The sequence below is a fragment of the Microtus oregoni genome, unplaced genomic scaffold (assembly GCF_018167655.1).
Source record: "Microtus oregoni isolate MIOR12 unplaced genomic scaffold, Mior012 000002F_ref0000024, whole genome shotgun sequence".
Lineage (NCBI taxonomy): Eukaryota > Metazoa > Chordata > Mammalia > Rodentia > Cricetidae > Microtus > Microtus oregoni.
In genome coordinates this window covers 73,890,031-73,917,346 of record NW_024543061.1, presented here as the reverse complement: position 1 = coordinate 73,917,346, position 27,316 = coordinate 73,890,031, and the positions used below count along the sequence as shown (strand labels likewise).

General features: G+C 46.0%; 2 protein-coding genes across 4 annotated transcripts in view; one reads left to right on the top strand and one right to left on the bottom strand.

The window, feature by feature from the left end:
- The window catches only part of Dusp16 (dual specificity phosphatase 16), an 83,728-nt gene extending 65,434 nt beyond the window's left edge, over nucleotides 1-18,294 (top strand). For all 3 annotated transcript variants that reach the window (XM_041632722.1, XM_041632732.1, XM_041632741.1), the window contains 3 exons: nucleotides 7,738-7,897; nucleotides 12,318-12,441; nucleotides 13,949-18,294. In XM_041632722.1, the coding sequence (XP_041488656.1) occupies nucleotides 7,738-7,897; nucleotides 12,318-12,441; nucleotides 13,949-15,110 (1,446 nt within the window). In that variant the 3' untranslated portion in view covers nucleotides 15,111-18,294. The remainder of the gene's footprint in view (nucleotides 1-7,737; nucleotides 7,898-12,317; nucleotides 12,442-13,948) is intronic.
- A 2,248-nt stretch (nucleotides 18,295-20,542) lies between these two features.
- The window catches only part of Borcs5 (BLOC-1 related complex subunit 5), an 86,656-nt gene continuing 79,882 nt past the window's right edge, over nucleotides 20,543-27,316 (bottom strand). Inside the window, exon 4 of the mRNA XM_041633327.1 lies at nucleotides 20,543-24,185. Coding sequence (XP_041489261.1) covers nucleotides 23,958-24,185 — 228 coding nt within the window. The 3' untranslated portion in view covers nucleotides 20,543-23,957. The remainder of the gene's footprint in view (nucleotides 24,186-27,316) is intronic.

Here is a 27,316-nt window from a genome sequence, read left to right as displayed (position 1 = left end):
GAAGTGAGTGAGTGTGTGTGTGTGTGTGTGTGTGTGTGTTGTGTGTCTGATGTCAAGGAGACATGGGATGCAGCTGGCAAGTGCAGGAAGGGTGCAGGATGGACACACCAAGTTTGTGATGCCTGCTAAACTTCCAGGTGGACATACTGAGTAGCCGAGTGGGGTTTGAATTCAGAATGAGGTCTTTGAAAGAGGAGGTATACATTTCAGAGTCATTAGCATGTGGCCAGTTTTTAGTATCATAAAAATAAGATTAAGAAAATCTAAGTGGAGAAGTAGATTAAGCCATAGGGCAATTAGCACTGAAAGTATTCAACCAAGTGTTCTTAGCAATAAATACTGAAGAAGGGAAGAAATGGAGACTAGTCCAGGAAGCAAGTGAATGGTCCTACCCAGAAAGAGGGTCTAATTCAGTGTGCCCGATGGTGCTGTAGGTCAAGAAAGGTGAAAGCTAAGGATTGGCTATTGGATAGGGTAACATGGAGATCAAGGGTAACATATGATCTGCATCTTGTGGAGGGGTGGGAAAGCCTGTGGGATAAATGGGTGCAAGACATAATAGACAGAAAGGAATGGAGATACCGGCATAAGCAACTCTTCCAAGGAATTCTGCTAAAAAGAAGAGCTTAAGACAAAGAGCTATTTTAAAGATGGGAGAAATGCTTTGATTGTTAGTAGAGGAGATCATCCCAGACAGTAGAAAACCGATGTAGGAGAAAAGCCAGCAATTACTAGAGTCACATCCTTGAATAAGAAAAAATTGAATTTACTTAGCAAGTAGAGGGACTGACAGCTGCTGGGAAGATAGACTAGACAGATGTGTGGCTAGTAGAGGTACCTGTGGTGGATGAAATCCATGTAGCAGGAAAACAAGATCTCCCATCAACTAAGAGTAAGTAAGGGTGAGCAGAAATCGAAGTTTTGAGGGGAAGGGACATGATGGAATGGCATGAGAGGGGACAGCACATGACGGGAAACCTTGATTGCTGAGGAGTCGGAATCAAAAGTGAAAGCAGATGATGTTGCCGAGGTTTTTCCATAGCCGCGTTAGGCGACATGAGCACACATTCAGATTCAGTGGAGGATGAATGATAACTAGTAATTAGAGTTGGCAAGCATGAGAAGTGATAGGGCGAAGGAACTGGGATAGAAGCAAGGGGGTGGCTGCAGCAGTTGCCTCTGGAGTGCAAGGTGGACAAGGGAGGCAGCTTCCATGGGGACGAAGAACAGAAGAACAGGGACCTGCATAGGATCATCAGAGGGAAGAGCATGTGAGCAAACAGAAGAGAGTTCCGGAGTGGGCTGCAGGCAGTGGGAGTTTCGTAAACTTTGTAGCTATTACCCGGCAGGCTGGAGGCCCTGAGGGTAAGCAGTGAAGGGGAGTCCAAAGAACGCAAGCACCATGACGTCAGGGATTGAAGACCAGAGCTTTATCTTATCATTGGAAGGGCACTGTTAGCACTAGTTCAAAGTCCAAGCTAAATATTTAACAGTGTAAGATGACTAGTCTAGAAGCTTAAAGATTGTGCTATTTAATTACAGAACAGAGTAATTATTCAGTTATATATATTTTATATAATGTGACAAAATAAAATGAAAATTATATAAATGTATCTAATTTATGACAAAGGCATTAGCACCCACTTATGAGGAATAACAATCATTTCACAAAATACTTATTCTTCATAAATGTACTTTTAAGTTATATCACTAAAACTTACAGTAAATGTCCTTTCTGAGAACCTAGATTTGGTTCCTAGCACCTATGTGGGCAACTCACAGATGCCTCTAACTCCAGTTCCAGGGGAGCCGACGCCCTTTTCTGGTCTCTGTGGGCACTGCATGCAGGTTGCATCTATAAACCCACATAAAAAAATAAGAAAGTTTAAATTAATATACCCTATCAGCCACTTATATGCACATTCATCAAAATATAAAAGAAACATTAGTAAAGCGAACAACTAATCGAGTTGTATTGAACTCCTAAAATGTATCTGGCTAGCGTCAGAGATCCTGTGTCAAATCTGTGTGCCCTCAGTCTAGCCGTGGCTCTCCCTGCAGCACCCTTGACACTAGAGTCTGATTAGTGTGCTTACCAGAAGCCAGCCGTCTGCCTCAGGCCTGTTTGGGCCAGTGTGCTTGTTGTTGTAATTATGTGCATTACTGATGAAGTGAGGGCGAGGGAAGAGACTTGTCTCTGAATGACCGAAGTAAACTAGGTGGGAATGAGGCAGCTGTATGTTTGGAGGCAGTCCTAATGGAGAGGTCTGTACTGACGTTGTTTCCTAAGTTCTTTCTTTCTTTTACTATGTATTTATTGTTTTTTAGTTTGGTAATAGGAATAAACCCAGAGCCTCATGTATGCTAGGCAACTTGTGCTACCACCGAGCTACATCTCCAGCCTGTGGTTGTGTTTCCTGTGGTTTTCCTAAACCCTACTCCTCTAAGGAGAGAACTTGCACTAGAAATTAGTGAATTCATGCGCATTTGCTTTACTAATTGTTTTTAGCCCAGGCTGACTTGGGGTTCTTTTTACCTATGTCGTAGTAGGTTTCATGAAGACATTTTCATTCAAATGTATCGTGTACTGTGGTCGAAACATTTTTGTCCACTGTCCTGCATAATTATTTCTCTTACTTTTCCCAGATAGCCCTGTTCTTACTTTATGCTATATATAATAATTTAATATGTAATTTTAGACTAGAAGTCACATTTCATCATTAATGATTTTCTTCTTTAACTGACATTCCCACTGATGTGGTAGCTACAAATCTATAGACAAAGGTGCCCATGGAATTTAACTTAGTAGTCAAATTGCATTTTCATCTTATGTGGCATGTTAGTATTTTGTTCGCCTTTTTGTTTTAAAAATTGACCTTACGTTTAGCAAGTTCTTATTCCCTAAGGAATGTTCAGCAGCAGCTGGTGATAGTTTTGTGGGAGGGGTGGGTTGCATGCTGTGAGTGGAGGCCAGAAGGTCAACTCTGGGGTTGTTCTTGGGGGAGCTGTCTACCTTGCTTTCCGAGACAAGTCGCTCATTGTCCTAGCCTGTAGGCTAGGGTGGTAGGCCAGTGAGCCTCAGGGATTTGGCGGCCTCTGTTTCCCCAGCACTAAGATTAAAGAAAGGTGCCACAACACTTAGTTTGTGGGTTTCTGGGGTTGTTGCTTTATTGTTCAGGCTAATTTGCTCTAAAAGGAACTTAAGTTTTGCATATTATGGGACTAAAAGGATAGTTTCTGGAGTGAGTGTGTTTGAATTTAAATCTGTGTATAACAGGCAAGACCAGCGTGTGGAGGTGAGACCTGGGATATGTTCTACAACCTCTAGCTTCAGTTTTCTCATCTGTAATGGGGACAGTACTAGCACATACCACACAGAAAGTGTGAGGATCCAGTAAACTCATAAATGTTCAGTACAGTGCCTGGCATATAGTAGGTATTAGCTTCTTAATATTTAAGATGCTATCTTTTTAATATGTACTACATATCACAGTGTTCTATTAATAGTCCTCTAATAAAGGTCATCAGTATTTTTGAATATAGGCTAAATTGTCATTTCTGTAAAGTGTGGCTGTCAGGCTGCATGTCAGGCCCCTTGCCATATTGTGTGGTCATCAGGGACTTGTAGCGTGTTTTGTCCCTAACATTGCCTGTTGCATTGGGACTGTTATAGTAAGCACACTGCACCCTTTCTAAAAGTCTGTGTCTTCATTATTGAGTTGGTAGGTAGAGCACTCTGTTTTCCTTAGCTTCTTTAAAAAAATTTAGGCCAGGTGGTGTACACCTTTAATCCCAGCACTTGGAAGGCAGAGACAGGTGGGTCTCAGCAAGTTTGAGGCCAGCCTGGTCTACAAAGTGAGTTCCACGACAGCCAAGAGTGTTATACAGAGAAACCCTGTCTTGAAAAACCAAGAAAAAAATAGATTCATTTATCTTTACGTATGTGAGAGTTTTGGCTGCATGTACAGATAAGTACCACGTGCATGCTCAGTGCCCATGGAGTTCAGAAGAAGGGTCAGAGCTCCTGGAACTGGAGTTATAGATGATTGTGAACCATCATGTGGGTGCTGGGAACAGAACCTCAGCTCAGCAAAAACAAGCACTTTTAATTGCTGAGCCACCTCTCCAGTCCCCTCATTCTGCTTTTTTTTTTTGTTGTTGTTGTTGTTTTGATTTTCGAGACAGGGTTTCTCCATAGCTTTTTTTGGTTCCTGTCCTGGAACTAGCTCTTCTAGACCAGGCTGGCCTCGAACTCACAGAGATCCACCTGCCTCTGCCTCCCGGGTGTTGGGATTAAAGGTGTGCGCCACCACCACCCGGCCTCATTCTGCTTTTTAACATAATGTAACTTAGTAATACTATTGGTAAAGAAGAGAAAAAAGTATTGCCTGCTTCCTCAAAAACATTACTAAGAAAAGCCTCAGTCCTTACCAGGGACATACGGGCCTGTTGTGAGTCACATGGTACTTAGTGTATCTGTGGGTCACCTGGAGGCAAACGGGTGTGCTCTGCCTCAAACTCTGAAGAGAAGAGGTTGTCATGAACACCACTAAGATCTTCATGGTCTGATCTTAGCTTCACCAGAGCAGATGAGCCCATCAGGGAGCCTTGTGCCCTGGTGTAAAGAAGGGGTTCGTCAATTCAAGAGGGCCACATAAGTCAAAAGGTGTTTCTTGGTGTTATCTCAGAAATGAGAAAGGGTTGCACAGACAATCTGTATCCTTTGTACAAAATAAAATACACTTGCTATGCCAAGTGTGTAAAATGAGTAGAGAGATCCCACAAGTTTCAGGAAACTACCATTAGTCTTTAAAGTAGTTGGAAAAGTATAAAAATGGTGGTATTCCAAGAAAAAGAATGACCAGAGTTGCTTAGCCTAATATTCCAGGCTTAGATGTCCTGAGAGGCCGCATGGGGAGACTCATCAGGTGGGGCTTCAGCTAGCCTAGTCATTGGATCTGTGGTAGATAATGTTTATTACATAACAAATTCGTTATCAGTGCAATTACGCAAGGAAAACAAAACCAGTTCAAGGACCTTACTCATTGTCTTACTGTTTGATGGGGGAGACAAGAATTAACTGTTATCCTGGTTTTCACCCAGGCAGCCGGGGTTCAACTCCCGATGTGGGAACCAAAAAAAAAAAAGAATTAACTGTTAATATAACATACAATGCTGGGTTGGTATAATGGTGTGAACCCAGCACTTTAGAAGGTCAGAACCTGGAATAGTTAATTGTGTGTCCATGAGAAGGAATTCATAAAGTCAGGCTGAGTAGGGAAAGTGGGAAGAAAGCCACCAGGAGGACGGGAGTAGAGCCTCCTAAACACGGAGGGAGGGTGGATCTCATGCCCGGCTCTCGGGCTGTGTGCATCAGGAGCACTTAGCCTACTCTTAGTTGTAAAGAAAGATTAGCGGAGTATGATTGCATGCACCTGTAGTCCCAGATACATTAGAGGCTGAGGCAGGAGAATCATTTTGGGTCTGGAGTTTGAGGCCAGGCTGGGATGCACAGCAAGACACTGTCTCAACAAGAGAAGAAAAAAAATTGCCCTAGTTGTTGAATATGGTTTGAAAGGAAAATGCACCCCAGATATCAGGAGCGCCCTGGTGGCTTTCTACAGAGTCATATTGAAGACTCGCTGAGTGGTGGATGGGAAGAGAGGATGAATAGAGGAAGTCATACCAAAGGGATTTGGTAGGCCTTAGAGAGAGGACTGCTGAACTTGCCTAAAGGTGAGATGGTCTTTCGGGGTTCCTGATTCATGAAAGAGTCTGCGAGACATTCTGCAGGACACAGCAGAAAGTGACTGAACTGTCTTTGAAATTTCCTGCTTCATGGAAAAGTCTTCTGGATACTATGGGCCTGAAGGCTGAAGATAGATGCCCCAACGGTACAGAGGAACTTTGGGTGACTGTCCAGGCAGTGAGATGTCTCTGTCATTTCTAGAGTTTTGGAAGTTGCTTACTTCTTGTTTACTTAGGTAATACTATATCCTTCTGGAGTCTTTGATGGAGTTGACAAATGGTTATAGTATAGTTTTCCTTAGTTATGATAAAAGATAAAATAGATATAAATATTGTAACTGTAATTCTCGCTTTATAACTGTTTTGCTATATGTAATTTTACTCTATTAAAATGAAAGCCCTCTTTTTTGTTTAAACAGAAAAAGGGGAAATGATGGAGGAGGGTCATCTGTCTATTTGTTACTTTCATTGGTTGATAAAGAAACTGCCTTGGCTTTTTGATAGGGCAGGATTTAGATATGTGGAGTATACAGAACAGAATGCTGGGAGAAAGAAAGCATAGTTGGTCACACGCCATGGAGCCAGCTACCAGGTCAGATATGCTGAATCTTTTCCCGGTAAGCCACTACCTCGTGGTGCCACACAGATTATTAGAAATGGGTTAGTCAGTATGTGAGAATTAGCCAATAAGAGGCTGAAACTAATGGGCCAAACAGTGTTTGAATGAATACAATTTGTGTGTTGTTATTTTGGGTGTAAAGCTAACCATGTGGGAGCTGGGCGGGACGAAAAGCAGGCCTGCTCACCTCATCACTACAGTAGGCCATTGGAATTGGGATTAGATTAAGAGAAAGGAAAAGGAGCCGTGTGATATTTTCTTGCCAACTGGCTGGGTGGATGTTCTCAATGTGTCATTTTCATCAGTGTTGGGATGAGAGAGGAAACAGGAGTTCAGGACAAAAAAGGGAGAAGGGTATTGTGTTTAGTTTCTGGGATTTGAATGGGAAAGGCCTATGGGACATCCCAATATCTAGTAGATGTGAACTCACTTAAATAGATGTAGCCTTCAAAAAGATTGTTTAAACCAAGCAACAAGAATGCCCAGGCCTGGGTCTTGGAGAACACCCAGCCTGGTCCGTGTGGGAAAAGGGCTGTATATGTTGTTTCCTGTGTTCTCTGTCTTCCTCTTCTCTCTAGCAATGGAGACAACTGAGGTTCACTGTATTGATCTCGTGTAGTTGCTCCTCAGACATACTATTTTAAATGACTTTTATTATTTTCACTTTCAACTTTAAATGCGTATGTAAAACAGACATTTCTTTCCCATCCATCAATTCCCAAGTAACCACTCACAGGCTTAATATGACTTATAAATGCTTGGCCAATAGCTCAGGCTTATTATTACCTAACTCTCCCCCCCCCCCATTTTTTTGGTTTTTCGGACAGGGTTTCTCTGTGGCTTTGGAGCCTGCCTGGAACTAGCTCTTGTAGACCAGGCTGGCCTTGAACTCACAGAGATCTGCCTGTCTCTGCCTCCCAAGTGCTGGAATTAAAGGCGTGCACCACCACCACCCGGCTTACTAACCCATATTAAATTAACCCATATTCCTTATTTACGCTCTGCCATGTGGTGGTACCTTTTTTAGCATGGCACGTTCATTTCCTGCTCCCTATGCATCTGGCTGGTGACCCCTGACTCTGCTCTTCTCCTTCCCAGCATCCTTAGTTTGGTCACCCCACTTAAACTTCCTGCCTGGCTACTGGCCAATCAGTGTTTTATTAAACCAATTTGAATGACAAATCTTTACAGTGTACAGGGGATTATTTCATAGCATATGTAAATGTCACTTCATTGGATTTTGGGGTTTTACTATGTGAGTAATTCTTGCAAAGAAACTGGTAATATTTGTCATAGTATTAAACATTAATCTTCCAAAATGATTCTTAGTACAATTAGTCCCTTTCTTTAATTGCTCTTTCCCTCTACAGGAACTGATGCAACAGAATGGGATTGGCTACGTGTTAAATGCCAGCAATACATGTCCAAAGCCTGACTTCATTCCTGAATCTCACTTCCTGAGAGTGCCTGTGAATGACAGCTTTTGTGAAAAAATTCTGCCCTGGTTGGACAAGTCTGTGGATTTCATAGGTATGTAGCTGAAGACCAGGGGACACGCCCTTCGAGTCATAGTGTCACGGGTAGGGATAGCTACCCCTCCCCTTTTGCCTCTTTTAGAGATTTCAAGTCTGAAAACAGTATATGATGTCACTTCCACATTTAGTGGTCAAGGGGACATGTGCCATGCCGTTGGCCTTGTGACCTACTAGCTGACTTTTAACAGCACCAAGGTTAAGCCTTGCAGGATCTGTGATTATGCGTTGCAAGTTCTTAAAAATAAGTTAAGCTTTCAGAGCTAACTCACCCTTCCACTTTGCAAATCTTTTGAAAACGTTTGATAAATCTGGCTGACTTTCCCTCTTACTTGGTGTTGTGTTTTCCCTGGGTAAAGTCAGGTCCTGTGAAAATACCCTGTTAGGTATGAAGTCCTTTTATTTGTTAGGTTTCCTGAGTCTCAGGTCATGCGTGGATAGTTTCAAGTAGTTTTTGGTGCAGTGAAATTCCAGCACATACTGTCACGCGCACGGACAGAAGCTATTCTGTACCATACAGTTCACACTAAAATGATCATAAAGAAAATTCGCCAGACTAATACTTTTTCATTGCACCTCTGAGAAGTATATGCAGCATACTATTCCATTTGTTGTCCTTAAGAAGAAACCAGCTGTGATTAATGTTCCCACTGCATGTCGTGTTGATTCAGAGACATGTTTCAAGCTCCTGCTCAACCCCACCCCCACCAAGTCCTTGATTCTGCACTGAGGCAACATAGAGAGTTGATTAAAAGGATGTACTTTGGCGCCAAACTAAGAGCCCTTCCTCCCCGGTTATCAGTTAAGTGATTGTGTGTACCTAACTTAAAACTCTCACATGCCTGGTTCCTGAAGTAGAGGCTGAAGGTCGTGGACCTTCATAGGGATAATGTAAGGACCAAAGCAATGATCTGTATGCCCCAAACCTTTACAGAAGACTTGGCTCAGAGTCAGCTCTGAAGAAATGTTTGTACTTTTCCTTTTCTGCCCTTGCTTCTTCCAACACAGGCTCCCGCTGTGTGTGAGGCTGGCCTCAGACTTTGGGCCCAGGCACTCATCCCAGGTTGCTGGGGCTGCGGGCACAGGTTGCCCTCTCTGACTAACGAACATTTTAGAGATCGCCAGGAGCAGTTCTTTTCCCCATCTGTAGGTCTGTGCTGTCACCTCCCCGGCCATCGCTTCCCTCTGTGAGCTGGGACTCCTCAGTGCTCCCTTAGTTAACTTTCCAGCCCTCTCCCTCTGTCTTGATTATTTGTTGTTGGAGACAAAGGTTTCTGTACTTTTCTGTTTAAGCCTAAACATTGTTCTTGGGTTTCTGTAGTACTAACTTGCTGTTATTTCCAGCTTCACCATCTCTGTCTTCATATTCCCCACTTCATAACTTGTAGAGGCTCCTTCATTTCCTACACAAAAATATGTCTCTTAGCCTAATGTTCCCAAGACTGCCCCCCCCCCCCAATGTTCCCACCTTTGCAGCCAGCTCCAGCTATTTCTTGGAGGGCTTGTGAGTGTCAGCCTGGGTAGGCTGCTTCCTGAGCACCCTGCTCAGGACTGATAGGGCTTTCCTGTGCACGGTTCCTTTCCCCTCTTGTCCAAGTCTTTGTGTGTGACTTCCACTTGGAGACTCGGGTTACACTCAGTCTGTCAAGACTATGTGAAATGAATCCATTCTAGAATAAGCACTTTTATGTTTAATTTTTAAAAATCAGATGAGCCAGGCAGTATTTGTTCGTGCCTTTAATCCCAGCACTTGGAAGGCAGAGACAGGTGGATCTCTGTGAGTTCAAGGCCAGAGCGAGTTCTAGGACAGGCTCCAAAGCTACACAGAGAAACCTTGTCTCGAGAAACAAAAAAGAAAAAAATTATTGTGGCTGTAAACCCAGCATGAGCATAATAGAAAAAGTTGGAGGGGAGAGGGAAACCCATCATCCACATTGCAATGTGTGTTACTGTCAGGTTTCCAAAAAACATTTGTTTACTTACTTGTATGTATTGAGTCTAGCGTGTGTGTCACCCAGCAGACCTGTCACATGAGCGTGTGTGGGGTCAGAGGACAGTCTAGGGTCAGCTCTCACCTTCTGCTTGGAGGCAGCATCTCTTCTGTTCTGTGGCTTCACTGGTACTCAGGCTGTTGCCTGTATGGCTGTCAGTTTTACCTCTTTGCAACCTCCTTCAAAATTTTTAATTTTTTTGTTATTTGCGAATGTGATGCATGAGTGTGGGCACACGTGTGCCACCGCAGAGGACAGCTTTGGGGCGTGGGTTCTTTCCCCCCACCGTAGATTTCAGGGATTGAACTCAGGCTGTTAGGCTTATGCATCCAGCACTTTTACTTGCTGAGCCTTCCTGCCATTTCCCCCATTTTTTAAAAAAAAAAAAAATCTTTTAAAAAATATGTCAGTATTAACTGCTTGTGTAATATTGCTAGTTTTGAACCATTGAGGAGTGTGAGAACAGGACCATTATAGGTTCTTATAGTCTAGTTTTTATAATCATTATTTAAAATTTTTATTTTAGATCTATATTTATCCTTTTGCATGTTTTTGTTGCATGTGTGTATGTGCTTGGTGCCTGAGGTGGTCAGAAGAGGACTCACACAACTGCAGTGTGGATGCTGGGAGCCAAACCCCAGTCCTCAGCAAGAGCAACAAGTACTCTTCACCACTGAGCCACTCTCCAGCCCAGATCATTATTAGCATAATAGAAAATACACTCAACAGTAAGAAAGCTGAAACCGATGGTTTTAGTGTGTGCTGGGAGTGGAATTTGGAGCTTTAAACATGGTGGGCAGTGGTCTGCACTGCATTTCCCCCGTAGTGCTTCCAGGCCGGGGTGTGGAGCAGCGTCCAGCTAGGGACTGGGATGAGTGTAGACACATTTTATACCTTGAGATAGAAAAAAGGGGGAAGAACCAAATTACAAGAAAAGTACAGTGGCTGTGGCAGAAAATCGGAATTGCCATTAGGTGTAAACCGTAGCTTTGAGTTTACATCCCACGGGAAAGAAAGAACATGGAGTAGAAGATAAATGTGTTGCTAATACAACAGGATTTATATGCAGGCCATGTGTTATTTATGTCAGCCTGGTTCTGTGTGTCAGTGTGGGTCGTGTTCATTTGTTCTTGTATGGCTTCCTTTTCTAGCAGGGACACTGCTTGTTGCTTACTCTTAAATGATAATGAATATACATATACATATTTATTATATATATGAATTATATATATGAACGAGTATATAATGAATAATAAATCGCATCTACTAGACGTCTGTATCACAGGCTGCAAGGCTGAACCAGCTTTATATTCATTAGCCAGTGCAGGTTCCTTGTGTTCTTATAATTTTAAGAATTTCAACCTCGCTGCCAGTGGTGGTGGCTCACACATTTAATTCCAGCACTTGGGATGCAGAGGCAGGCAGATCTTTGGGTTCAAAGCCAGTCTGGTTTACAGAGCAAGTTCCAGACTATCCGGAGAAAAATCCGTCTCAAAAATTAACCTCAACATTGACTAATAAATGGAAAGGGAAGGATTTGGCTCCATGGCTGAGCACATGTGTAGTTGTTCAGAACAGAATCAGTCATGGCAGTTGCTTCCAGGCCATTTGGGATACTGTCATCTGCTCCTACATGTAAGCTTTTAAAGCTCCTCATCAGCAAAGAGGGCAGCACCGGGTGCATCCCCTGGCTTTGCTTCTAATGGTATCCACGAGTCTCTCTAACGTGTTCTGGGGGATTAAGATGATGCAATATGTTAGTAACTCCTGCTTCCTATTAGTGAGCTCTGGTCCAGCATACACATGAGTTTTGAGTTAATAAATAGCTGGGGAGATAGCTCTGCCTGTTAAAGTGCTTGCTGTGCAAGCGTGAGGACCTGAGTTTGATGTCCAGAGCCCACAGAAAGATGATGGGCACCGTGTATTTGCCTGTAATGCAGTACTGGGGAGCAGAGACAGAAGAACGCCCCGAGGCTTGCTGGCTAGCCAGCCACCTACCCTAACCTACTTGGTGAGTTCCAGACCCGTGAAATAGTGTCTGAAAACCATACATACACCTGTGCTCCTTTTTACACCTGAGGAATGGTAGCTGCGGTTGATGTCTTCCACTCTGTATTCTTACACACATACATACATACATTCTCTGTACACACACATGCATTCTGCATGGTAAATGCTCTGAAATAAGAACCAAGCAATCTGAGGTAGTAACTCATTGCTTATTAGTAATGCTTTGGGATCTTAATGGCAAGAGAACTGCCTTTCTTCTAATAAGCAGCACTAACAGATAACTAGGAGGCTCCGTACGTGAGCCCTGCTTTGAAGTTTCAGGTGAAATCACTGACGGTAACATTCAGGGTAATGCTTAGTATAAGATTTCCTTACTGAAGGAATTCCTAGTGACCTTTCTTAAATTTGCTCCCATAGAGAAAGCAAAAGCTTCCAATGGCTGTGTGCTGATACATTGCTTAGCTGGAATCTCTCGCTCTGCCACCATTGCTATTGCCTACATCATGAAGAGGATGGACATGTCTCTAGATGAGGCTTACAGGTAAGGGCAGAAACATGGCTTATGGAACATGCTTTTCGTTTTCCCTGAAACAGGAAGACCCGTGAAGGCGACTGAGTAGATGAAGGCAGACCAAGATGATTCTGGTCACAGGTCCTTGGTGGCCATGGCCTTACAGAGATGGAGAAAGAGTGTGGTTTAGGGCGGGGTGGCGCAGGCCTTTAATCCCAGTACTCGGGAGGCAGAGGCAGGCGGATCTCTGTAAGTTCGAGACCAGCCTGGTCTACAAGAGCTAGTTCCAGGACAGGCTCCAAAACCACAGAGAAACCCTGTCTCGAAAAACCAAAAAAAAAAAAAAAAAAAAAAAAAGAGTGTGGTTTAGCTGTCGTTCTCTCTAGCCATATGTTCACCCTCAGCTGCCTTTTAGTAACAATAGGTCAGTAAAGTGTATTCCCTTCCCTTGTTAGAGAAGCATGGCCTTTTCTGATTGGTAAGTGGGGAAAGTGTCTCTTGCACAGTGCCCACCAGTGTTCTGCTTGACCGTACTTCCTAGATGAAAAAGTCTGATGCACTCATTTATAAAATCTGAATAAAACTTCCTGTCCTGTCTAACTGGCCAGATTTTATAGGTAGTATCTGATTAGGCTGCTTCTGTTATTTCAATGGGAAAAGCAAGAAGTGGCAGGACTGTGAGAACAGGCGAGTCTGAGTTCACCCGCCCTGTTGGCAAGAAGTAATTGGTTTTCATATGAAAAACAAGAATATAGATGTGCCCTGCTGGCTTATTTTAATATTTGAGTTTCTCAAACTATAAATTCTAGAACGAAGTGAGCTGCTTAGACAGTCTTTCTTGCTGATCACTGAAGGGATGGGTCCGCTTTTGGCACCAGCTCTCTCCAGTTAGTTAGGTCTCTGTCCCTGTCATCTTTCTGTCTTGGCTGAAGCCAGGTGGGAAGGCCCACACCCTCATATTACAGTTTATTATTTGAGTTTTTATGTCTTGATGAATTTTTAACATGGTGGTCACAAAAATGGGCCCAGGCATTAGACAGTCCAGGCTTTGAGTCCCGCCCCATCACATCCAGCTGCGTTCACTTTGGGACTTTGTGGCTATCTAGATAGGCAGGTTAAAGACGGAATACGGCAGCACAGCAGTAGTATTTAGCACCCAGAGGTCAGTTTGTAGCCTATTGTTCTGTCATTCTGAATATAAAAAGAACTGTAGAATTGAGTGCTGTGATGCTTTGCCATCTGGTGCCATCTCTGGGAGATGTGTGTATAACGGGGCAGAGTTGAGCAAACAGTCCTCTTATCCACTGCACTGGAAGCCTTGGCTTCTTAGAAATAAGGAACCTGGAGGCTGCCCACTGGCACACATCCTACCACCCACATGGCTCCCCGAGTAAGGTATCTCACCTTGGTCCTAAACTTGTAAATGAACCCGATTCCAAAGCACTGGGAAGGTGTAGTAACGCCTCACTTTCTCTTAGTGCCCTCAAGACAAAGTGCAGTTGTAATATTCAGGGGTTTTGCTTTGTCCTCTCTGTAGATTTGTGAAAGAAAAAAGACCTACCATATCGCCGAACTTTAATTTTCTGGGCCAACTCATGGATTACGAGAAGACTATTAAGCAGACTGGAATGTCAGGGCCAAAGAGCAAACTCAAGCTGCTGCACCTGGACAAATCCAGCGAGTCTGCAGCCTCGGAGGGCGGACGGAAGAGTGCGCTGTCTCTCAGTCCACCCTGTGTCAGCTCTACCTCAGAGGCATCAGGGCAAAGGCTTGTGCATCCTGCCAGTGTGCCCAGCTTACAGCCGTCACTCTTAGAGGACAGCCCCCTGGTACAGGCGTTCAGCGGGCTGCAGCTGTCCTCAGAGAAGCTGGAAGACAGCAATAAGCTCAAGCGCTCCTTCTCTCTTGATATCAAGTGTGTTTCGTATTCGGCCAGTGTGGCAGCATCTTCTCATGGCTTCTCGTCAGAGGATGCTGTGGAGTACTACAGGCCTTCTGCCACACTGGATGGGACCAGCAAGCTTTGCCAGTTCTCCCCCGTACAGGAGGTATCAGAGCAGACTCCAGAAACCAGCCCAGATAAGGAGGAGGCCCACGTTCCCAAGCAGCCCCAACCCACCAGGCCTTCAGAGAGCCAGAGCAAGCGATTACACTCAGTGAGAACCAGCAGTAGTGGGACCACCCAGAGGTCCTTCTTCTCACCACTGCATCGGAGTGGGAGTGTTGAGGACAATTACCACACCAACTTTCTTTTCGGCCTTTCCACCAGCCAGCAACACCTCACCAAGTCTGCTGCAGGGCACGGTCTCAAGGGCTGGCACTCAGATATTCTGGCGCCCCAGTCCTCTGCCCCCTCCCTGCCCAGCAGCTGGTATTTTGCCACAGAGCCCTCACACTTCTACTCCGCTTCTGCCGTCTACGGAGGCAACACCGGTTACTCTGCCTACAGCTGTAGCCAGCTGCCCACGTGCACTGACCAAGTCTATTCTGTTCGCAGGCGGCAGAAGCCCAGCGACAGAGCTGACTCGAGACGCAGCTGGCACGAAGAGAGCCCCTTTGAAAAGCAGTTTAAACGCAGAAGCTGCCAGATGGAATTGGGAGAGAGCATCATGTCAGAGAACAGGTCGAGGGAGGAGCTAGGCAAAGTGGGCAGTCAGTCTAGCTTCTCAGGCAGCATGGAGATGATTGAGGTCTCCTGAGAAGAAGACCCTTCTGGTGACGTTTTGTTTTGTTTCCTGTTCACAAAAAAATATTCCCTGTAAATCTGAAATATGTATATGTATATACATATATATTTTTGGAATATAGAGCTACGGTGTAAAAGCAAAAGATGGATCAACACAGTTATTCTCTCAGCACCTGCACTGAGAGCAGCTAATTCTCTCAGAAGAGTGGAAGGGTAGATGTTAGAATTCCCCCAGCCAGGAGAAGAGATTTTGTTCAGTGAATTGCACATCTTGTTCCTACAAAAGCGAGGGTTTTTGTTTTTGATGTTAGAGGGCAAAATCCCTCCTATTTTCATGTGCAACAGAGATCTTCAGAACTCACCTCTGTCCGGGCCCTTCCCTGTGCACCTTAGCGCTGAGACTGAGCCAGCTGTGGGTCGGGGGAAAGACCCTCTTAGGGACAGACCCTAGTGGTAAGTCCAAGAGCAATGATCCTGTCCAAAGCTGAGTCATAAATTCAAGCTTGATTGGCAGCTGAAGGACACGGGCATCATTCTGCTGGATGAACTATTAGGAGCCCTGCCCAGATCTACTCAAGCAATCCAGTACCTCAGACAGGACATTTGGGGCCATCACCACTACCATGTCTAGGAGCCCATTTTCTAGGCATTGTGAATAAATAACTTATCACTTTCCAGACAAATTCATACCATTTGTGCACAAAATCCCAGTGTGCCTGGATGGGCAGCTGCCATTGTACTCTTCTTCTCAGCTTCAGAAGAGGGGAAACCAACTAGAGTTCAGCATAGCTAGAGACTGCGCAGTCAGGTAGCTTAGAGACTTAAGCCAGGGATGGGACAGCAAACATTTGATTATAATAATCAAAGAATTATCTAAAGTGGGGTTGTTAATCCTTAAATCGACCACAGACTTGGGTTAGAGATAAATGTGAATCACTGGGCTGGTTAGCAGAGTGACAGCGCCCTCGGGTCCTCAGCCAGAACAGATGCTTTTCAGTTCTGTCTCATGGCACACAGGAAGATTCGAGAAGGTAAAACTTGAAGCAGGAAACAAATTTCCTTGGTGTCTTTTTTTCCTGTGGTATGCAATAAGGGTACTATTTCTAGAATCATCTTAGACTTCCAGACTTACCATGGGCTTTGGCAAGCAAGACCTATTCAGAATAAAACATACTACAAAAGTCACAAAGGGGTTGTTGGATTTTGTTTAGTTGTGAATGCAGGAGAGCTGTGTTCAAAAGCTGTCCCAGCAGGCTAAGGAAGGGCCATGTCAGATGGAGGACCACGGTTGTTTCTCAGTCTCTGGCGGACAATCACCGTGTGGACGTAATCCTGGCAGCGGAGAACAGAAGGTAGTAAGAACAAGTGTGCACATGATCGTGCCTATCTGCCTTTCAGCTCCCTGGCTTGTGTTTTATCTTCCAGAGTACAGTCCTTCTCAAGGCCTTAATTCACGTCAGCAGGGTATGGGTGGGGCAGGTACGGTCATTGTTCTTTACTGTAAGTGTAGCAGGGGCTGACTCACGTCTCAGGTTTTTCTCTGTTTGTGAAATGGACAGTCCTTTGACTAGGATGTGACTTAATGTTTCCTGTAGTGATTGTTAAAACCAGCATAGAATGACATGGTTCGAAGCTGATGGGCTTGATCAGGAGGATTATAGTCCTCATGGACGTCCTGTACAGATAAGCTGTGTCTGGACACAGACGAAGGCAGAACACTGCACGGGGAACAGGTTGCCACTCTGTGGAGGTTCAGTTCAGCAATCTGTGTTTTTGATATACATCAAAATCTCTTATGTAATCAGAAGTTCTCAATGCTTCACAGTAAACTTCAATACACACACTAAATGCGTAAGAGCCCACCCTCTTAAAATCTGCTCACGCTGGTAAGACATCATTTAAACATGAAAGCAGCAGCTCCATCATTCCGTGTCTGGGTGGTGCGCTGCCTCTGCCATGTCGTGTAGGGCTCCCTGGGCCGTGGTCCCTTCTGTAGTGACACCTCTGCCATGTCGTGTAGGGCTCTCTGGGCCATGGTCCCTCCTGTAGTGACACCTCTGCCATGTCGTGTAGGGCTCTCTGGGCCATGGTCCCTCCTGTAGTGACACCTCTGCCATGTCATGTAGGGCTCTCTGGGCCATGGTCCCTTCCGTGTAGTGACACCTCTGCCATGTTGTGTAGGGCTCTCTGGGCCATGGTCCCTTCTGTGTAGTGACACCTCTGCCATGTCGTGTAGGGCTCTCTGGGCCATGGTCCCTTCTATGTAGTGACACCTCTGCCATGTCGTGTAGGGCTCTCTGGGCCATGGTCCCTTCTATGTAGTGACACCTCTGCCATGTCGTGTAGGGCTCTCTGGGCCATGGTCCCTTCCGTGTAGTGACACCTCTGCCATGTCGTGTAGGGCTCTCTGGGCCATGGTCCCTTCTATGTAGTGACACCTCTGCCATGTCGTGTAGGGCTCTCTGGGCCATGGTCCCTTCTGTGTAGTGACACCTCTGCCATGTCGTGTAGGGCTCTCTGGGCCGTGGTCCCTTCTGTGTAGTGACACCTCTGCCATGTCGTGTAGGGCTCTCTGGGCCATGGTCCCTTCTGTGTAGTGACACCTCTGCCATGTCGTGTAGGGCTCTCTGGGCCGTGGTCCCTTCTGTGTAATGACACCTCTGCCATGTCGTGTAGGGCTCTCTGGGCCATGGTCCCTTCCGTGTAGTGACACCTCTGCCATGTCGTGTAGGGCTCTCTGGGCCATGGTCCCTTCTATGTAGTGACACCTCTGCCATGTCGTGTAGGGCTCTCTGGGCCATGGTCCCTTCTATGTAGTGACAGTCCTTCTCTACAGCGGTCAGTCTTCACCACTAATGTCATTTTACCCGATGTTGGGGTCACAACTGCTGCACTGAAAGGGCTGCCTCTGCGGCGCACTGTGGGTGGTGTGGTGTTGGCTCTCGTGAGCACAGGGAAGCCTGGAGTCTTCTGCAGATGCAGAGCAGTGACTTTAATGAGCAAAACTAGACTCTGAGAAATGCTGGAACTGTTGAGACCGTGTGCAAAGTCAGAGTGGAAAGACTGTATAAATGTGTAATATGAATATAGTGTTGTGTGGAGTAAGGCAAGCTGCTGAATGGTTCGGTTGTGCATTTCTCATTTTGATGTCATGTATGTTAATATGATGAAATAAAATTGAAACTGGTACCTGTTTATACATAAGTGTGAGAAGCAACCTCTCCTTGCAGGTCTTACCTTGATGGGAGCCATCCTATTTGTTACAAAAGAAGGGGGTCACAGCACCACAGATGAGAGGTTAGCCTTTTAAAATGGAAGTGGCGGGTGATACATCACATGGAACTGTTTGCCAAGTGCACACTGTAGAACCTTCTTACCTGCCTGATTTCAGGGTATACAAGTACAGCATAGGAAGGAAAAGACAGGTGCCTGCATGGACGTTAGCACAAACAGGATTCTGTAGTCCTTCAAGGACAGACACACTGAGGAAGGGTAGCTCTTACACGGTCCTGGGAGGCTGGGATGAGGCTCATGTGGGACAGCGCTGACTTTGATCCCTAGCACCACATAAACCAGACATGGTACACAGTGGATCCCAGCAGCAACTTCAGAGTTTATGGTTATCCTTGGCCACACAGTGGGTTAGGAGGCTGGTCTGTACTTCATGATACACTGTCTCAACAACAAAAATTTGTTCTCCATCCTATATATGCCTCAATGACTTCTACTTAGATATTTAATCATATGAGAAGCTTAGCCTAACCAGTTTAAAAGTACACACTAGCCGGGCAGTGGTGTCGCATGCCTTTAATCCCAGCACTTGGGAGGCAGAGGCAGGCGGAGAAATGCTGTTCAATACAAGGCAGACAGAATGGGTATAAAGAAAATCGTTAGCCAGTGAAATGGCTCAGTGGGTAAAGGTGTTTGCCATGCAAACCTGGCAACCTGATTTCAAGATTCCCCAGAACCCATGTCAAGATACAAGAGAAGAACCAGTGCCACCGTTCTGTGAACTAACACACACACACACCATGGAGAGTCCAGGCCATCCAGGACCACACAGAGACTTTGTTGCTGGGAATGGAGCCCGGCTGCAGAGTGCCTAACTAGCATGTGCAAGGCCCTGGGTTTGATTCCCTAGCACTTGAACCAAAGAAACCACAAAACCCAAACAAAATGGAACCATTCTTCTGTTCTAGCCTATGGTGTTCCTGAAACTGATTTCATCAAATATTTACTCTGTAGGTATCTAGGTTCACGGTATATTCTATATTCTGAGGCGTTAACTTGAAAAGGTAAGAAATCAGACATGCATCGAAGCACATATATATGATTACTAATGATACAACCTTGAGGGAAACAAAGACATGTCCTAGGGTTGAGCTGCTGTGATGAAACACTATGCCCAAAAGCAGCTTGGGGAGGAAAGGGCTTATTGGGCTTACAGTTGCATATTACAGTCCATCATGGAAGGAAGTCGGGTAGGAACTCAGGCAGGGCAGGAACATGGAGTCAGGAGCTGATGCAGGGGCCATAGAGGATGCTGCTTACTCGCTTGCCCTCCACAGCCCGCTCTCTTATAGAACCCAGGATTACCAGCCTAGGGGTGGCACTGCCCACAGTGAGCTGGACTCTTTCACATCAGCCCAGAAAATTACTTCAGATTTGCCCATGGGCTAATCTATTGGGAACATTTTCTCAATTGAAGTACCCTCTTCGCAAATATTCTGGCTTGTGTCAAGTTGACTTAAAAGTAGCCAGCAAAAAGTGAAACCTACAATGCCCTAAGAGTATAACGTGTGTGTGTGTGTTTGTGGATATTGAGGCTGTCCTTGAATTCACAGTGATCCTCCTGCTTCAGCCTTCCAAGCATTGAGCCTAGACGTGTGCGCCACAGGCCTCATTAGTACTGGCTTTAATGCCACTCCACAAGTATGAAAACATCTGCACATAGAACAAGAGGTGAAGGCCAGCTTCAGTTGCCTTTCACTGTAATAAAGAATCTGCAGTCAGTGTTCTGTTTGTCCCTAAATACAGGTAAGTGCATCACAGGGAAGCAAAGCAGGATCTTAGAGGCAGGGTGGAGCCCTGGTTTAAAAAGCAAGGAGGAAGGGAAAGAGGGAGGGACACCCCATGCAGGGAGCTCACAGTCTAAACAGGTAAAGATGCTCTCCAGGTGCTGGGTGTCTGTTATCCTAGCACTTAGGGAAAGAGACTGGTGTAGTGATAAGAGCAGTGGGGCTGCGTCCCCGGCACTTTATACCTGAAATAATTACACGGAAACTGTATTTTTTAAACACTGCTTGGCCCATTAGTTCCAGCCTCTTATTGGCTAGCTCTTACATATTGATCTAACCCATTTCTAATAATTTGTGTAGCTCACGAGGTGGCTTACCAGGGAAGACCTTAACTTGCGTCTGTATGGAGTGGGAGAACCATGGCGACTCTCTGAATCTGCTTTTTCCAGAATTCTGTTCTGTCTACTCCGCCTACCTAATTTTCTGTGCTATTAAAGGGCCAAGGCAGTCTCTTTATTTAACCAATGAAATTAACACAAAACAGAAGACTATCCCCCATCAGACTGGACCATCAGAAAGTTGAGATCCTCAGCTACATAGCGAGTTCAAGGCCAGCAGCGTGGCTTCCGTGAAACTCTATCTCAAGAACCAAAACAAACAACTAGAGTCAAGTATCATAGACTTCACAGTGGATGGGAAGTGAGAGATTGTTCTCTCAAGGGCATGCTTGCCAATGACCAGACTTCCTTCCACCAGGCCCCATCTCCTAGGTCCCCCTCTTCCCAACAGCACCATTTTCTGGGGACTGACTGGGCTTTTCGCATTCATGGACCTTTGAGGGACATTAGCTCCAAACTATAGTATTGAGGCTCAGGGAAATAAAAATGGCTTACCAAAAAATTAAACTTCCATCCAGGGCTCTCTGACAACTCCAGGCTATTTCTTCATTTCCACAAAAACCTGTACTGGCCACATAGGATAGCAGTCATCCAAGAGACATAGCATGAGGATGTTTTGATACATCACTCGCCTTCCCAGATTAACTTGGAAAAGGACCCCAGAAACCCTCGGCAGCTTCTCCTCACACAGGAGCTTTCATCCAGGTGCAAGGATGCTCTGAAGAAGCCAACACTCCCCGGGCTGGAGCAGATCCCAGTAGCCGTGTAGAAGACGGAAGGGGGCACCCTCTTCCAAATCTCACGGAACTTTGCTGGTGGCCAGCCTCACCCTAAAGGAGACCAGAAGGGGCTTCTAGAAAATAGTTCAGCGCCGGGCGGTGGTGGCGCATGCCTTTAATCCCAGCACTCGGGAGGCAGAGGCAGGCGGATCTCTGTGAGTTCGAGACCAGCCTGGTCTACAAGAGCTAGTTCCAGGACAGGCTCCAAAACCACAGAGAAACTCTGTCTCGAAAAACCAAAAAAAAAAAAAAAAAGAAAAAAAAAAGAAAATAGTTCAGCTTAGCCAAGCTCACACCACCTTCCCCACCCCACAGCAACACGTTAAACTAGGAGGATCCCCAACACAAGCTCTAGCCTCGCCCTAATTTCTTGAAGAAAGTGAGCTGGCTGCTGCAGCTTCTTTCATCCCCGACCCTTCTGCCATGAAATGAGGAGATGGCCGGAGCGCGCAGCCCTCGGGCTGAGTCTGCGCTGCACTTCAGGGTTCACTACGCAAAGTCAAATTGATGGCAGCAACGGAAGCCTGCACTGTACACACAGCTCCGAACGATTAGCCCTTCTTTCTTTGAAGGCTTAGGAGAATCTCTGCATAGAGCTGGGTTCTAAATATTCCAGAAACTCAGGGAAAAACAATGGTGGAGGTGACTGAGAAGAAGCCCCCAGTCCATGTGCACCTCCTGCAGGACTCTGCAGCTTTCTGCCCATCTGAAACTTTGAGAAAAGGAAAAAACTATTTCTGAGGACAACTCGGGCTTCATTTAGCTACATCACATATTAAAATGCTTTGTGGAAATAATATTAAAGCAGTATGAAAAAATCAAAAATAGAATGAAACGCTATGGGAGAAAAGATCAGTGGAAAAAGAGCAAACTTAGTTTGGAACTCCAGTCTCAGTTATCTGACATCTGAGCATGCCCAGGAGACAGAAGGCAAAGCACTGGAAACACTGGCGGGATTATTCGATGCAGGCTGCCATTCCTTCACCCAGGGCACGCTCTAGAACCATCTCAGGGTATTTAGTAGGATTTATGCTACAGAACATCTGCTTTACATTGTAACTCCTGGGAATTGCTCTAGAAATGGCTAAAGCTCCAGTCATGAGAAGAAATATGTACAGACCACCTTCACTGGGGGCTCAACACCCAGCTCGCTGCTGCAGCTCCCCAAAGCTCTCTCAGCCCACCTCACCTCCTTCCACATGAGGGATGAAGACATCAGCCCCTTCCAGACTACGACCCAGAGGCTACCCTGGAAGTGGTAGGTCCTGTCTGGGTTCTTCCAGCTCCAAACAAATGGACAATCTTTATGTATTCAGTCATCTGGAACATACTAGACATACTGGGAATGGTGAAGTCTGTAACCTTGGCACTATGGACACAGAGGCAGGAAGTGGCCACAAGCTCAGCCTGGCCTAGGAGTGAATTCCAGGCCAGCTACAAGTATACAATCATGCTTCCTCTGCCATTCAACTGTCTTATGCCCTACATTTTAGTTGGGGTTTTAAAAACATTATAAATTAGTATCTGATCAAGAACCAGGATTTTTGTGGGCCTGGTTAGATGGCTCATTGAGTAAAGATGCTTGTCATGCAAGCCAAGAGACCTGAGTTCGATCCCCAGAGCCCACATAAAGGTGGAAGGAGAGCTCCACAAATTTGTCTTCTGACCTCCAAGCATGCACTGTGACAATCCATACACAACACATCATATATACAATCACAATAATAATAAAATTAAAAATAAAAAAGATTACAATCAGATCAAGTTTAGCTGTTACACAATAAATTAAGCAGATTAATTTTAATCTTATAAAAACACTGAAGGCTCTTCTGGCTCCTGATACTCTGGGTCCTGGAGGAATACAGGGAGCAAGGTAGTGGCTGCAGGCTCCAGCCCCATCTCTCCAGACCCCAGCTCTTCTCTTCAGGCCTGTCCCGCATTCATTCCACTCCTCCTTCCCTTGGCCTTTCTTCCTTGAACTCCTAAGATGGGCAGAAGTTCTTTTCTCACCTTCATGATCCACAGCAGACAGTGGAAGGCAGAGGCTAGGTAGCCCAACATGTCCCTGGAGCATCAGCGGAGCTCAGCGGGTCTCTGGGTACGATCAGATGTTGGTGCAGACCTTGTTATGGAGGCCGAGGTCTGCCCGCGGTCACAGAAGGCTGAACTCCGTATGGGAGAGCAGCTCTAACAGACGACAACTTCATGAGTGGGTGAAGGGCGCCTTCAGTTTCCAGCGGCCCACAGGAGGGGCAGGTACCTGGAAACAGGCAGTGTTCCGGGAGGGGGAAAGGACACTGCCAGACAGCTCCCTGATGTGATGGCAGCTGTCGTGGGGACAGAAACTAGACTTAGATCTTATATTTACGACCACAACCCAGAGAAGCAGGAGTCTCCCGGGTGCCAAGGAGAACACAGTTTCTTAACGCTTTCTCCAGTTTCATTGCAGGAGCTAGTCTATATACACTTTTAATTAAAAAATCTGAGCAAAATAAAAATAACTCTGGAGGCAATGTTCTTTAAAGAACTCATAGGAATTCAGCTGTCCCAACTTCGGGAATCAAGAACGACCACCTGGGAAAGTCGGGTGTCGGTCAACCGCATCTAAGCAAACACTAGGGCCCGGCGAGGCTGGAGGAGCTGCGGCCAGGGGGGCAGGTGCCTGCTAGTGCCGCTCCCGCTCAGGCCGCATGCTGAAGGGCTCCAGGCGCTCAGTCTCGGGCAGCATGCTGTTCAGCCTCTCCATCAGTGGCACCGTCTGGTCGATGCCCATCTGGATGCGGCGCAGTATGGCCGACATCTCGTTAACCTTCTGGATCTGCTCTGCATACTTGGCGTATCTTTTCTGGCGCTCCTGCATGAAGCAAAAGAGGGTTTCCACGGACAGATCCATCTGTAGGAGGCAAACAGAAGCAAAGACACACATTATACCCTGTTTAGCAAGTGTCTAGATTAACGGTTTTTCAACCTGTGGGCGCGACTCTTGCAGGGGTCGCATATCAGCTATTTAAATAGCAATATCATCACAGTTATGAAATAGAAACAAAAATAATTTTACGATTGGGGGTCCCCACGACTTGAGGAACCGTATTAAAGGGTCGCAGCATTAGGAAGGCTGAGAACCAGTGCTCTAGCACAGCAGTGAGCCAGTAAGAGCTGCGTTTTCAATACTCCTATGCCACTCTGTGTACCCGAGTGCTGGTCATGGATGTGCCCGGCAGCCATTTTGTGTGTACCCGAGTGCTGGTCATGGATGTGCCCGGCAGCCATTTTGTGTGTACCTGAGTCTGGACATGGATGTAACTGGTGCTTATTTCACTGGCATACCACATGGCCATGACCAGGCAATGGGGGGTTTCTATCTGCTAAAGTATTAGGGACAACTTCATAATGGCTGAAGCATTGCACTGTGCTCAGTGGGTGACCGAGATGGTGGAAGGTGAGAACTGACCCCGAGGTGTCCTCTGACCTCCACAGGCACACTCTGGCCCGTTTGCACATGGGTGAGGCTGTGTACACCCAGAGGAAATAAAACATAATTAGTGATCAAGAAAAAAAACTGTGTAGTTTTCTTCTTGCAGAGAAGGGGACAGAAGGTATAGGTTCCAGCAGCTCACTCGACCAAGGCAGTCAGCTCCTCCATTTGGTGCCTACACTCAGGATGCTCGTTTGTTTTCAATTGTGTGTACTGGGGTGTTCCTTGTGCCGTGCTGCGCTTGTGGGGGTCAGAGCACAACTTGGGGAGTACAGGTTCTCCTCTTCCACCACGAGGGTCCCAGGAATCAAACTCAGGTTATCAGGCTTGGCTGTAAGCACCTTTACCCACTCAGCCATCTCACTGGCCCCAGGATTCTTTCACAGAGAGAAATCTCAACAAGGAATGAGTAAGACAGACTCCCAAATATCCCAGGACGGGTCTCAATAGTCCTCAAGATGGTCACTGCCTCTGACACTAGTCAGCTTCCTCTAGAGTTCCACCCGGACACCCAGCCTTCCCAGTGGCTCTCAACCCTCTTAATGCTGTGACCCTTTAATACAGTTCCTCATGCTTGACCCCAACCGTAATAAAACTGTTTTCATTGCTACTTTGTAACTGTAATTTTGCTGCGATGTAAACATCTGTTTCCTGATTGTCTTGGGTGACTCCTGTTAAAGGGCCGGCCCCCAAGGTGGTGACCCACAGGTCGAGAACCTATGCTAGATGCTTTGTCTCTGCTTTACAGAGAACTCTCAGAGAGAGAGAGAGAGAGAGAGAGAGAGAGAGAGAGAGAGAGAGAGAGAAGGAAGAAGAAGAAGAAGAAGAAGAAGAAGAAGAAGAAGAGAAGAAGAAGAAGAAGAAGAAGAAGAAGAAGAAGAAGGAGAAAAGGAGGAAGGGAGGGAAGGAGGGAGGAAAAAAGAGTTAATTGCAAAACAGACTCAGATAGGTCTCTGGGAGAAAAAGGCTTCATCCTCTCAGGAAAGGACAGCCCTGTGCCTGTCACTGCCCACCAGGACCATCAAATGGGACAAGCTGAGGACCGGAAGAGTGACACCAATGAGCCTCGCTCTACCCTGAACAGGGCCAGAGAGGTGATTCACAGGTGCTGAGCGCTAAGGCTCAGATCCAAGCACCCACATGGCAGCTCACACCCACCTCATACTCCCATCCCAGGGAGTTTTCTGACCACTAAGGGCCACTGCACCTGTGTGGTGCACACAGATACACTCAAACACAGTCATACACATAATAAAAGCAACTTTTAATAAAGTTTCAAAGGTAACATTTTAAACTACTAGGAAAAAGCTTGCAGAATATGGCTATGAAGAGAACTTTGCATAGCAGTACAATGTGCATTTTAAGTTAAGTGTATTACAGAAAAAGTTTAGCCAAGCACATACCTTTACTAGAGAGTTCCAGAACAAACAGGGTTACATAGTAAGACCCTATCTCTAAACAAAAAGCAAAGGAAACAACAAAAAACCCTAAGAGTTTATAAAGTAAAAGCCCTCTAGTAAGCTAAAACTAATGTATTGAGGAAACTTTTTTTTCGGGGGGGGGGGGATTTCAAGACAGGGTTTCTCTGTAGCTTTGGAGCCTGTCCTGGAACTTGCTCTCTAGACCAGACTGGTCTCCACCGGTCTCTGCCTCCTGAGCGCTGGAATTAGAGGCGTGCACCAGCTCTGCCTGGCGAGGAGACATTTTCTATAAGGCAGTGTGACCTGTGTCCAGTGTAGTCAGGTAGAGTAGCTTCCTCAGCGCTCACTGGGCACCCTGCTCTCTAGCTCTATTGCTGCATTGTTGATGTTTGGCTTTGTGGAAGTGAGCAGACCCTTGCCACAGTGTCTCCAGCTGACATCCAGCCCCAGAACATGCTGTGCAGGCTGCAGCCGAGGACTCACAGGCACTGCCCACAGCCTGAGTGTGTTGCGGCTCCACCATACAGCGGTACATGCTCGCACTTCACATGCCATGAGGAAATTCCCTAACACAGTTCTTAGACCATCTATCTGTCATTAAATGCCACACCTGTCTTTACAAAGTTGTGGGAAAGAAAATAGTGCACACAGATATCCAACACAGGATTTTTCAAAACCTGGTCTTCATCTCTCTTCCTCCCAGAACGTTTTAGTGAAGCTGTGATCAGTCAGGGGAAAACTTTAGGGGAAGTCACAGCTCCTAGGCCAGGACACAAAGTGCTAACTATACCTCTAGACCACGTGGAGGACCAGAGCACCACGTCAGAGCCTGAACACTCTCTGGAATGCCCCTTCCTCAGCTGCAGAGATATCAGCTGGAGGTAAGGGAGGGCATCTCTTGTGCTTTATACGCCTGCACCCCTCTACAGGGACCCCACATCTACAAATGACCCCTCTCTTGACCAAACCCTTACAAGATGCTCATCTCACTCCAAACTTCTGAACACTACGCTCACTCCTCCTGCCCCTCTCTTCCTATTTACTCCCTTCTGCCTCCAGCATGAAGCACAGAATGCCTGACCACGTCGAGCCTCTGAGAAAGGTTTTCACAAAAATGGGAGATCCAAG